Source organism: Chrysochloris asiatica, unplaced genomic scaffold (genome assembly GCF_000296735.1).
Source record: "Chrysochloris asiatica unplaced genomic scaffold, ChrAsi1.0 scaffold00005, whole genome shotgun sequence".
NCBI lineage: Eukaryota > Metazoa > Chordata > Mammalia > Afrosoricida > Chrysochloridae > Chrysochloris > Chrysochloris asiatica.
This window is the reverse complement of record NW_006408523.1, coordinates 22,072,305-22,084,731: the sequence shown is the minus strand read 5'-3', so window position 1 is coordinate 22,084,731 and position 12,427 is coordinate 22,072,305. Positions and strand designations below refer to the sequence as shown.

The window sequence follows — 12,427 nt, the reverse complement described above, 5'->3', positions numbered from 1 at the left end:
GAGGGTGTAAATCTTTACGGGAGTAGAAAGCCTCATCTTTCTCCCGCGGAGCAGCTGGTAGTTTCGAACTGCTGACCTTAAGGGTCGCAGCCCGATTCGTAACCACTACGCTACCAGAGAGGCATAGACAAACCTATTTGGGTGGTGTCTCCTGGCAGGGATATTCAATGTCAAATTATTGCTTACATAACTTCCTTGAAGTCTCCAGACACTCAAGAGTAAGATTATCTTAAATGATTTCTTGTTAAATATTACAAAGAAAAAGAATTTAGCAAGCTTACAAAACTAAACTTTTAAACTGTTTTTCTTTTTCCTTGATTTTCAGAACATTTCTTAATATTAATTTAGTCTTGTTGCATATTCATGAATGCCAACATTGAAAGAAAGTATATACTAACATTTTTTAAGAACAAAGGCTATGTCTTATCCTTTGATATGGATATTTCTCCTTGAAAATACATACTATACATAAAGCAAAACCTGCCAAAGTCAGAACTTGTATAAAGTTGATACGTGACATGGAAGGAAAATGCAAATATTTTCTCCTAAAACAACTGATAAAAAGGTGATAACATGCACACTGTCAAAGACAGACACTTACCCGAATGCAAAAACAAGGTAATCCTGTCAAGTTCTGACTCTCCTAGGTGCCATGGTATATGCCCAGTTGCTGTCCTTGAGTAATAAGTGAGTTGATTCATTCACCAGTCAGGAAGTCTGGATCTAAAAGTTCTTTAAAAACCTCTAATGCTGTGAGTAACCTTGAAAGCACTAAGTTGAATATGAAAGATGTTGAACACAGGATAATCCTAATAAATTATCTTTAAGCATCAAATAACTAAATAAACAGATATGATTTATTTATCATCTACTATGTGGAAAGCACTCGAGTCATGAATGGAGGAATGTAATGATGATTCAGTAAATTTACCATTAATAAAACAGGTCTGACATATGATCAGAAAGTTAATGAACTGCACAGACTGAGGCAACAGAGTTAAAGATTGTAGACATTTTGTAGATTGATTAGAACTATTTGTGTTTGAACTTGAAAATTAGGTAAAATATAATGAGCTTTGAAAGAAGAAAGAGTGTGTTATATGTAGAGGAAAACCAAGAGTTGGAACTGAGGAGGTCAATAAGCAATTCTAGCCAAAATTATAAATTTATAAATTCATGTAATTTCTATTAAATGTACAAGAAACCGACAGCTCTGAGACCGAATTTGACTGATGGAGGTTTTATTTATACAGAAACTTAAAACACAAACAGTAACAAAAATAGTATACTATGTGGTCCCTTGCTTATATAAAGTTTGTAAATGTGGGGTGAGTCTCAACTAAGTAATATTGTTTACAAGGACTTCTCATGAGCCCTTAGTTCATGAATATCTTAACAGATAATCTTATTCTTGAGTATCATAACGCACAGCATGCATTTCCAAACCTTTTTTTGCCACAGAAATGCTTTATGGGGCAAACCTGTTTGGAGGGATATCGTCTCCTGTAGACACATGTTGGAAACAAGTGGCTTTGGCAGTAGAATGCCACAAAGATCATTTAAGCGGAGGCATGGTATAATGAAAGGACTGATTTGGTTAAAAAAAAAAATGTGGAAACTGAGTAGGAGAAACTGATGCCCTTGCAGAGATGGATCAGGAAGAAAACAAGTTGAAAATATGCATGAATAAAACCCAAACCATTGCCATAGCCGGGTCAGGCTCATCATGATCCTATAGGACAGAGTAGAACTGTCCTATATGATTTCCAAGGCTGAAACCCTGGTGTGGTGCCTCGGGTTAATGCACTGGGCTGCAAAGTCGGTTTGAACCAAAAGCTCTGTGGTTCAAGCTCACTAGCCACTCCTCAGACCCTATACAGGGTCACTATGAGTCAGAACGGACTCAGTGGCACTTAGCAATCTTTAGGGAATCAGACTGCATCTTCTTTCTCTTGGAGGATGACTGAGGGTCTATTAAAAAAGCTCAACACTTAACCCACATGCCACCAGGGCTCCTCATGCATGAATAGTGGTGCTGAAAACTGAAAAGTTCTATTTTAAGATTCAAAATGATGAGAGAATCTTTTTATGTATAATAGCTGCTTAGACATGAACTAAGGAGTACAATCAGGCCTACAGATGAAGACTTGAGCAAAATTTTGATACAGGTAAAAGCATAATCTGTTAGGATGGATTCTCAGAAAGAAACCAAAAAGAACTGAAGATTTGTAATGTTAACTGGAACACATTCTGAGAGGAAGAAGGAAGTATGGAGAAAAATGAGAAAACCTAGAAGAAATCAAGATGATTGACTCAAATGAAAAGAGAATTTAAAAAGGATATTATTTGAAAGTTGTATTGTTTTCATTGATTAGAATTTCATGGAAACTTTTTTCAAATAAGTTTATTGCATTTGTATGCAAGAAGATGAATACTTGTGGGTTTATGAAATCACTGAGAAGTGAGAAAGTAAAAATAATAAGGCAGAATCTTTGTGTACTTAGAATGATGTTTGTGGAGTTGAAATGATGAATCAGAAGTGAATCTAGGTGTATTTGGCTAAGTTGATTAGAAAAACTATTATCTGTATCACTTGTTCAGAGTCTTGGTAAACAATGAGAGGGATTGTAATGAAGCAGAGAAACTGAAAAGTAGAGAGCAGGCGAATTCTGTTAGTTTACTTCCAAGGGCACTGCCTTGTCAGTAAGGTGCTATCTTATGAAGTACTGACCACTTGTTTTGAAGAGTGTGCTAGGGATAATGTAGTTAAAATATTGCCAAGAAGCAAGTGTGGCACATTTGGGGGTTGTTGGTGTTGTGCAGGGGAGTTGGTTCTCATAGTGACCCTGGATACGGTTTCCGAGGAGTGACTGGTGAGCTTGAACTGCCGACCTTGCAGTTCAAACCGACCTTGCAGTTCAGTGCATTAACCTGCAGCACCACACCAGGACTTCCTTAAAATAGAAAAGATTGCCAAGAAGCAAGTGCAGCACATTAGGGGTTAGAGATACTATTAGTTTTCTCTTGCTACATAACAAATGACCACATACTTAGCAGCATAAAGCAATATCCATTAATTAGCTCACAGCACTGTAGATCAGAAGTTCCACTGGACTTGGCTGGGTTTTCTGCTCAGGAGCTCAGAAGGCTAAAATCAACATGTCAGTCAGGCTTGTCTTCGATTTGGAGGATCTGGGGGGAAATTCTCTTCCAGGCTATAACTTGTGGCAGAGCTGGGTTGTAGGAGTGAAGACCCTGATTCCTTGCTACTATTAAACAGAGCACTCTGGTGACTAAAAGCTTCTCAGTATTTCTTGCCAGAGGCCTTTCAGCAGACCCTCCCATACGCCCTCTCACTACACAGATTTTAAGGCCCGTGTAGAATCGCTTGTGTCCAATCCACATGCTTTGAACCTCTCCGATTATCCATTCCACTGACAGTCAGGAAACACTACTTTAGAAGGAGTTGTGATTATACTGGGTCCCCTGGAAGTCAACTGACTAGTAACCTTTGTTCTATGGCACAATCCCTTCTGCCATTTAATTTAGAAGGTGTGAAATCTCATCATATTTCCTGTCTAGGGGATTAGAGTTATAAGTCTTGTGGGGAGAGGGCAGAAAGGGGAGATGTATATTTTAGAAGTCTGCCTACAACAGAGAGTTTAAATTATTGTGGACTAGTATTTGCAGTTCTATTTCTTAAAAATATGTGATTATGTGCCTTTAAGAAATTTCTCAATGTCATTGATGATACCCAAGATAACTGTAAGAAATATAATGCATATTTTATTTTAGAAGTTTTTTTCCTTTATCTTTGCCAGTCACTATAAAAATGAATAATTCTTTAATGATTAATATATTAAATCACTTTCAACCAAAACAAGTTAAAAAAATATATAAATCTTGTTTATCATCCTGGTAGCGTACTGGTTACAAATCGGGCTGCAAACCACAAGGTCAGCAGTTCGAAACTACCAGCTGCCCACAGGAGAACGATGAGGCTTTCTGCTCCCGTAAAGATTTACAGCCTCGGAAACCCCATTCAGGGTCGCTATGGGTTGGAATCGACTCGACGGCACTTAACAAAAATAACATATATATGGAGGTTCCACCACTTTTCAGTCAGTTTGTCATACTGTTGTGGCTTGTGTGTTGCTATGATGCTGGAAGCTTTGTCACCGTTGTTTAAATGCCCACAGAGTCACGCATGGTAGACAGGTTTCAGTGAAGCTTTCAGATTAAGACAAATTAGAAAGGAGGAGAGGAAGACCATTTTTGAATGGTTGTTATTAGTGCCCAAGTAGGTTCTGACTCAAAGCAACCCTGTATGGAGTTTCTGAGCAGCAACTGGTGGATTTGAACTGCTGTCCTTATGATTAGCAGTCCAATGACTGTACTACAACACTGCAACAGGTTAGCCACTTAAAATCTTATGAATAGCAGAGGAGCATTGTCAGATAAAGTGCCGGAAGATGAGCCCCTCAGCTTGGAAGGCACTCAGAATGTGACTGGGGAAGAGCTGCCTCCTTAGAGTGGAGTTGTCCTCAATGTCGTGACTGGAGTAAAGTTTTCTAGACCTTCATTTGTTGTTGTAGCACAACTCAATATGGAAAGAAACTGTTACAAACATCCATCATTCATCAGAATATGGAGTATAAAAAGTATGAATCTAGGAAAATTAGAAGTCATCAAAAATGAAATTAAATGTGTAAAGATTTATATCCAAGGTATTGGTGAGCTGAAATGGACTGTTATTGGCCATTTTGAATCAAAGAATCATAAAGTTTACCATGCCAGAAAAAACAAATTGAAGAGGAGTGGTATTGCATTCATCTTCAAAAAGAGCATTTCAAGATCTGTCTTGTAGTACAGTACTGTCTGTGATAGGATGATATCCATACACCTATAAGGAAGACCACTTGTCTGTCAGTTTGTCATACTGTGATGGCTGGCATGGTGCTGTGACCCTGGAAGTTATGCCACCGATATTTTTAATACCAACAGGGTCAGCCTAGTGGACAGGCGTCAGCTGCGATTTAAGCTGAACTTCCAGACTAAGACAGACTAGGCAAAGGAGAGGTGAACTATTTCTGAAAGTTTGTTGTGGTTGTTAAGTGCCGTTGAGACATTTCTGATTCATAAGGATCCTATATAGGGTTTTCCAGGAGCGCCTGGTGAGTTTGAACTGCTGACCTCAGGGTTAGCAGTACAGTGCTTATCCTATAGTGCCACACCAATACTCCAATGTTTAACCACTGAAAACTTTATAAATAACAGTGAGGAACATAGTTAGCACCAAGATATTGAATATTGAAACATTATGAATAACACCACCATTTATTTGTCTGACATTTAGTAGTACTATGGTGGCTTGTGAGTTGCTGTGACACTGGAAGCTAAGCCAGTTATTTTAAATACCAGCAGGGTCACCCATGGCAGACAGATTTCAGATAAGCTTCCAGATGAAGACAGACTAGGAAGAAGGAGAGACGAACTACTTCAGAATATTTAATGACTGAAAACTTTATGAATACCAGTGAAACACTGTCAGATATAGTGCCAGAAAATGAGCCCCTCAGGTTGGAAGGCACTCAAAATGTGACTGGGGAAGAGCTGCTTCCTCAAAGTAGAGTTGACTGTGATGATGCGAATGGAGTAAAAAGCCTTTGGGACCTTCATATGCTGATAAGGCACAACTGACAATGAAGAGAAACAACTGTCAACATTCAATAATAATTGGAACATGGACTGTACGAAGTATAAATCTAGGAAAATTGGAAATTGCCAAAAATGAAATGGAATGCATGAACATCGACATCCTAGCCATTAGAGCGTTAGAGGGACTGGTATTGGCCATTTTGAATCTGACAACCACATGGTTTACTATGCCAGGAATGACAAATTGAAGAGTAATGGAGTTGCATTTATTGTCAAAAAGAACCCATCAAGATCTGTCATGAGGTACAATGCTATCGGTAATAGGATAATATCCATGTGCCTACAGGGAAGACCAGTTCAGACAACTATTATTCAAATTTATACACCAACCATTAAAGCCAGTGAGGATGAAACTGAAGAATTCCACCAATTTTTCAGTCTGAAATTGATCAAATATGCAATCACGAGGCATTGATATTAGCTACTATAAAAGCAAGTAAGTTGTTCCCCAGGGAGCCATCAAGGCAAGCAATCAAGTCCCTTCAGGGCAAGCCCCCTTCCAAGAATGAAACTCAAAGGGAACACATGAGCAGGCATGTAAGCTTGCTGGTGATCACACTGGTCTACTGATGAGTGAAAGAGGGGGAAAGGCAGCAATGAAGATATGGGCTGAGTTCAGCCATGTTCCATAGACTCTCATTGACCTGGAGATCAGAGAGAGAAGAGAGAGTATTGGTTGGTCTAAAGTACAATGAGACCTGGGGACTCCTGAGCCCATGGACAAGGACATAGCCACACCACAGAGGGCTGGAGCGAGAGTGAAGCATCCAGCTGATATGAAATGACAGAGGATACACAAGAACCCTCAAACTTCCGTTTAGTACCCATTTGACCTAACTTGTCTTGATGATCAGAACTCAACTAGAGGAAGAAAAAAAGCCAATTTTTTATAAAGGAAATAAGTGTAAATTACTACAATTTGATGAACTTGACCTATACTCATGGAGGTAGTAACTCTAAATACCAACTGAGAGGGAAGGAGTCTTCACATCAAGTATCAATCCTATCCCCTCTGTATACAAAGTAAATAGGGATGGGCAATGTAGACATTGGCTACCTAAAATAAGGGGGTGATAAAGGCATGAAGTGACTGGCTTACAAGTTTTCAAGAGGAAGTTTAGTTTACAAGTGTGTGGGGCAAGGTAGAGTCCCCACTGAATAGTTTTCATCTTCTCTAGACAGTTCTGGTAAAAAGAGAAGGGGGTAAGATTCTTACGATTCAACAGTGAGTAATTGTTACCATGACTAATTGCAACTGTCACAACTGTAAAGGCAGAAGTTTTGTAACTAAAGGGCGGCGGGGGGCGGGGGTGTGGAGTAGTCAATCTTACAGTCCAGAAACAGCAGACTCTTGGACCATCAAGGGAGAAGATCATGCGTGAAATGTGGAACCCTATGCAGAGAGGCAGTGATACCAGAGATGGAGGCAGAGATGAGAACATGGAGAGAGGGAGCAGCTGAGGACTCTAGACTCATGGAAGGAGAAAGACTGAACGCTGGCAGCCAGGAGGCAGGCTCACAGAATGTGTCCTTTGGTTGTTTAAATTATTATATATTTCTGAGTGTTTTTGTGTATATCCCCCCACCAAAAAAAAACCAACATAGGGGATGGAATCAAATACTATTGAATGATGTACGCACGGAGAAGATTGTAATCATTGCAATGAAATGATGAGTGTAAAACCGATGTTCTCCCATGTAAACTGTCACTTAAGTCACAATAAAAACACAAGAAAAAAGAAAAATGAGGCATTGATAATCACTGGCGATTGGAATGCAAAGGTTGCAAACAAAAAGGATCAGTAGTTAGAAAAAAAGGCCTTGGTGCTAGAAATGATGCTGGAGATTGTATGATAGAATTCTGTAAGCCAATGATTTGTTCATTTCAACTCTCTTTTTAAACAGCATTAAAAGATGACTACATGGACCTCACCAGAGGCTATACATAGAAATCAAATTGACTACATCTGTGTAAAGAGATGGTGGAAAAGCTCCATACCATCAGCCAAAACAAAGCCAGGGGCAGATTGTGAAACAGACCATCAATTCTCATTAGCAAATTCAGACTGAAGCTGAAGAAAATGAGAGTTACAATACCCAAGTAATCAAGAAATAAAATGATGTATTGCGTTAGGAAAAGATTTGCACAAGATCTTTTTAAAGTGTTGAAGGTCAAAATGTCAGTTTGAGGACTAAGGTGTGCCTGACTCAAGCCACAATATTTTCAATAACCTCATATGTATGAGAATGTTGGACAGTGAATAAGGAAGACCGTAGAAGAATTCATGCATTTGAGTTATGAAGTTGGAGAATATTGAAAGTACTATGGACTACCAAAATAACAAATAGATCTGTGTCGCATGCAGTACAGCCAGAGTGTTTCTTAGAAGCCAGGATGGCCAAACTTCGACTCTCATATTTTGGACATATTATCAGGAGGGATCAGTTACTAGAGTAGGATATTATGATTGGTAAGATGGAGGGACAGAGAAAAAGAGAAAGACCCTTAGAGAGATGGCTTGGCAAAATGGCAGCATCAGTGGGCTCAAGCATAGCAACAATTGTGAGGTTGGCCCAGGACTGGGCAGTGTTTCATTCTGCTGTACATAGGGTTGCTATGAGTTGGTACCAACTCGATAGCACCTAACAACAACAACAACAACAACAACAACAACAACAACAACAACAACGTGAATAACACTAGAATATTGTCAGCTATAGTGCCAGAAGATGAGCCTCTCAGGTTTGAAGGCACTCAAATTCAATTGGAGAAGAGTTACCACCTTGATGTAGAGATGAATGTGATGACATTAATGAAGGAAAGATTTGAGGACCTTCATTAGCTGATGGGGCAGTTAATATTCCACTGCTGTTCATAAGGTTTTCAGTAGCGAATCCCTCAGAAAGTCCCACAGCTCTTTCTGTCTTTTGGAGTTATTAGATTCAGAGACTCCCCACCTTGCTGAAGGAGGACATTAACTATATGCAGATACACCTTCATTTCTTCTATCCCCTCTCCCCTATGTTGACTTTCTGCACCACTTCCTTCTGAAAGTTCTCCAGCCTGCTATGGGGAGCCACACTCTATATTCAGCTATCAATACATGGGCCATAAAAAAAAAATTTTTTTTTTAAATGTGCTCATCTGTTTTTCTTGATCAGTCTTGCATTCCCTCATATTCATTATGTTGTTGTTAAGTTCCATTGAGTCATCAAACTTACTATAGAATTTTCCTTTTCTTCCCCCTCATAATAAACATAATGTCACAGGCATATACTTGCTACCATTTTAGATATGAGGGAACCAAGTTATATAGTAACTTGCCTAACTTTCTGTGGTAAAATATTTCATAAACAGAATTCTGAGCTATGTCTGTTGTTAGGTGCCATTGAGTCAGTACCAACTCATAGTGACCCTATGCATAAAAGAACGAAACACTGCCTGATCCTGGACCAACCTCACAATTGTTGCCGTGCTTGAGCTCATTGATGCTGCCACTTTGTCAGTCCATCTCGCTGGGGGTCTTCCTCTTTTTCTCTGACCCTCCACCCTACCAAACATGATATCCTTCTCCAACCACTGGTCTCTCCTGACAATATGTCCAAAGTATGAAAGACGAAGTTTGGCCATCCTGGCCTCCAAGGAGCGCTCTGGCTGCATTTTTTAACACAGATCTGTTGGTTCTTTTGGCAGCCCATGGCATTTTCAATATTTTCCTCCAACACCATAACTCAAAAGCATCAATTTTTCTATAGTTCCTTATTCACTGTCCAGCTTTCGTATGCATATGAGGTTATTGAAAATACCATGGCTTGGCTCAGGTGCACCTTAGTCCTCAAACTGACATGTTTGCTCTTCAACACTTTAAAAAGATCTTGTGCATCAGATCTGCCTAATCATGAGTGTTGATAGTTGATCCAAGAAGAATGAAGTCTTAGACAATTTCAATATTTTCTCTGTTTATAAGAATGCTGTCTATTGGTCCAGTGGTGAGGATTTTTGTTTTTTAACATCGAGATGCAATACATAATGAAGGCTGTGCTCTCTGATATTCATCAGTAAATATTTTAAGTACTCTTTACTTTCAGCAAGCAAGGTTGTATCATCTGCATAGCACAGATTGTTAATGAGCCTTCCTCCAATCCTGATGCCATATTTTTCTTCATAGAACCCAGCTATTAAGATTATTTTCTCGGCATACAGGTTGAATAAGTATGGTGAGAGAATACAATCTTGTCGCACACCTTTCTTAATTTTAAACCATTCAGTGTTCCCATGTTCTATGTGAACAACTGCCTCTTGGTACAGGTACAGATTCCTCATGAGCACTTTTAAGTGTTCAGGAATACTTCTCAGTATCCATATATTTTATCATTATATTGGGTAACAGATAACTAATGAAATTATCTTGTATATATTGTTGTTGTTATTAAGTGCCATTGTGTTGGTTACAACTTATAGTGACCCTGCATAAGGTTTCTGAGGAGCTGCTGGTGGATTTGAACTGCTGACCTTGTGGTTCAAAGTCTAGTGATGCTCCAACAGCACCACACCAGGAGTATGTATCTATATTGTTATTGTTGTTCTTATGTGCCGTGTGTTAGTTCTGACTCATAGCGACCCTGTACAGGGTTTCCGAGGCTGTAAATCTATATATATGTTAGGAAAGATATAATGCCATATAGCTTAGCTTTCCTTTTTCAGAATTTTGTAACATATACATACATAACATAACATACTATAAGCATACATATTAGAGAAGTTTAACAGTTCTTAAATTTATTTGACAATAAAAACCAATTTAAAAAAACGGACGTGTATTAACACATTTTAAACAATGCAGATAAGTAGAAATGAGAATTTAAAAATATTTAAGTTTTTGCTTTTTTACCATTTTTCTTTCTTTCCAAGGGCAAAATACATTTTAAGAGCTGGAATATTTCAGAATTCATGACCTGAAATTATTGCTTTTAATTTTGGAAGTTCTGAATTATCAGCTCTGTTTTTAAAATATTAAAGCTATTGAATATTGAAGATGTTTGATTCTGTAATTTCCAATATGAAATGCTGTTCTGGTTAGGATGTTTAATTGTCATTTTCTAATCAGTTCTATTATTTGAACAATCTCTTCAAAGTACCAGTGATAATACTTACATAAATCACTATGAGAAGGTAAATTCCATTCAGTGGTCAGGAGACATAGATCTTATTCATAATATAGCAGTCCCCTCTAGTGCTCACTTCTGGTCATGGGCTCACCTCCTAAAGTGCCCTCAAGGACTGAATGCCACATATCAGATCATTTTGCTCATTCTCAGCTTTCAGTCAAATGCTCTATTATTCATAACATCACCTTTTTGAAATGGAATTTAGGCATTTTCCATATTATTCAAAAATATTACTTACTCCCCTGTGCAATAGGGGAAAATGATGATTGTAGCCATTTTTCCCATAAAAGTAAATGAAATAATTGAGAACCAAGAACTGAGAAGTTAGTAACATTTCTTACAATGGAAAAGAAAGTAGAATTTAAGTCTTTTATCATAAGGTTCAGTTCTGTGCCATATGCATTGAACTATGTATTTGATCCAAGAAAGTCTGTGATGCTATTAACTCGTATGTTGACAATTCTAATTTTTTTTTTTTTTACTTTGTATGCATTTTTAGAACAATAAAACTCAACTTTTTGAGAATATTTGGATTACTAGTTTTCAAAACAGCACACTGTTGTCAGCCAAGACATTGCAAAGGGAGTTTGATTTTCCATATTTAAACATTTTTTGCTCAGAAGCAAAAGATTCTCTAGCTAAATTACTCCTGGACTTAAGGACCTAGTTTGCTATATATTTCTTTCAGATTCATTTTCAAAACATTATCTTTAATATGTAGATCATAACTCTTTATGACTATAAGGTCTTTCCCACTTATTGTTATTGCAATTGTTGAAGACTTGACTTAATGAAGTGTCTGCACCAAAAGTGGAGTCCAGGTGTGGTGCTGTACAATAAGCACTGGCACCAGCCACTCCTTGGAAACCCTATGCAGGGTCACTGTGCATCAGAATTGACTCAGTGACACTTACCACCACCATCACCACAAAATGGATTCTAAGTGTGAGAATATTACTAATTTCTGCATATGCTTCTGAATAAAGATCTGAAATGACTTTAATTTGCTATTAATAAATGTTTCTGGTATTCACATTTAGTTGTTACAGGGTAGGTCAACACACAAACCTGACAAGTGGGAACTTCTTCAGCTGGGCAGCGGTGGTGGCATGGTTGAACAAGTCAGTGGGGACTGTGATGACGAAGATGGCTGTGGGGGATCAGGAAGTGGAGAAGTCAAGAGGACACTCAAAATCACCGACTGTAAGTGTACAATTCTAATACTACTATTAAAGAGTTATTATAAAATATAAATAAGAATTATTATCATAATTTTAATGACAATGAATTCAGATGTGGGTAAGAGGAATTGGAAATGACAATGGACTTACTTTTAGATACTCAAGATGTGCATTCATGTGGTTTTTGTTTATTTTTAGGTAATGGCTTTAAATGAAAATGTCACTTCGCACTGTGAAAAATTGTGAGACATTCAGTTCTGAGAGAATGGTTTGTGAATGATAATTGTTTTTAAAAGGGTTAATTCTTAGGGCATGAGACTAAAAAGTACAAATGAATATTAAATATGTATTGATAAATA

General features: G+C 38.0%; 1 protein-coding gene across 1 annotated transcript in view; it reads left to right on the top strand.

Annotated features, from left to right (window-relative positions):
* Positions 1-12,427, top strand: part of GPC5 (glypican 5) — a 1,926,732-nt gene that overhangs the window by 981,246 nt on the left and 933,059 nt on the right. The window contains exon 7 of the mRNA XM_006832007.1: positions 11,928-12,090. Within this exon, the coding sequence (XP_006832070.1) occupies positions 11,928-12,090 (163 nt within the window). The remainder of the gene's footprint in view (positions 1-11,927; positions 12,091-12,427) is intronic.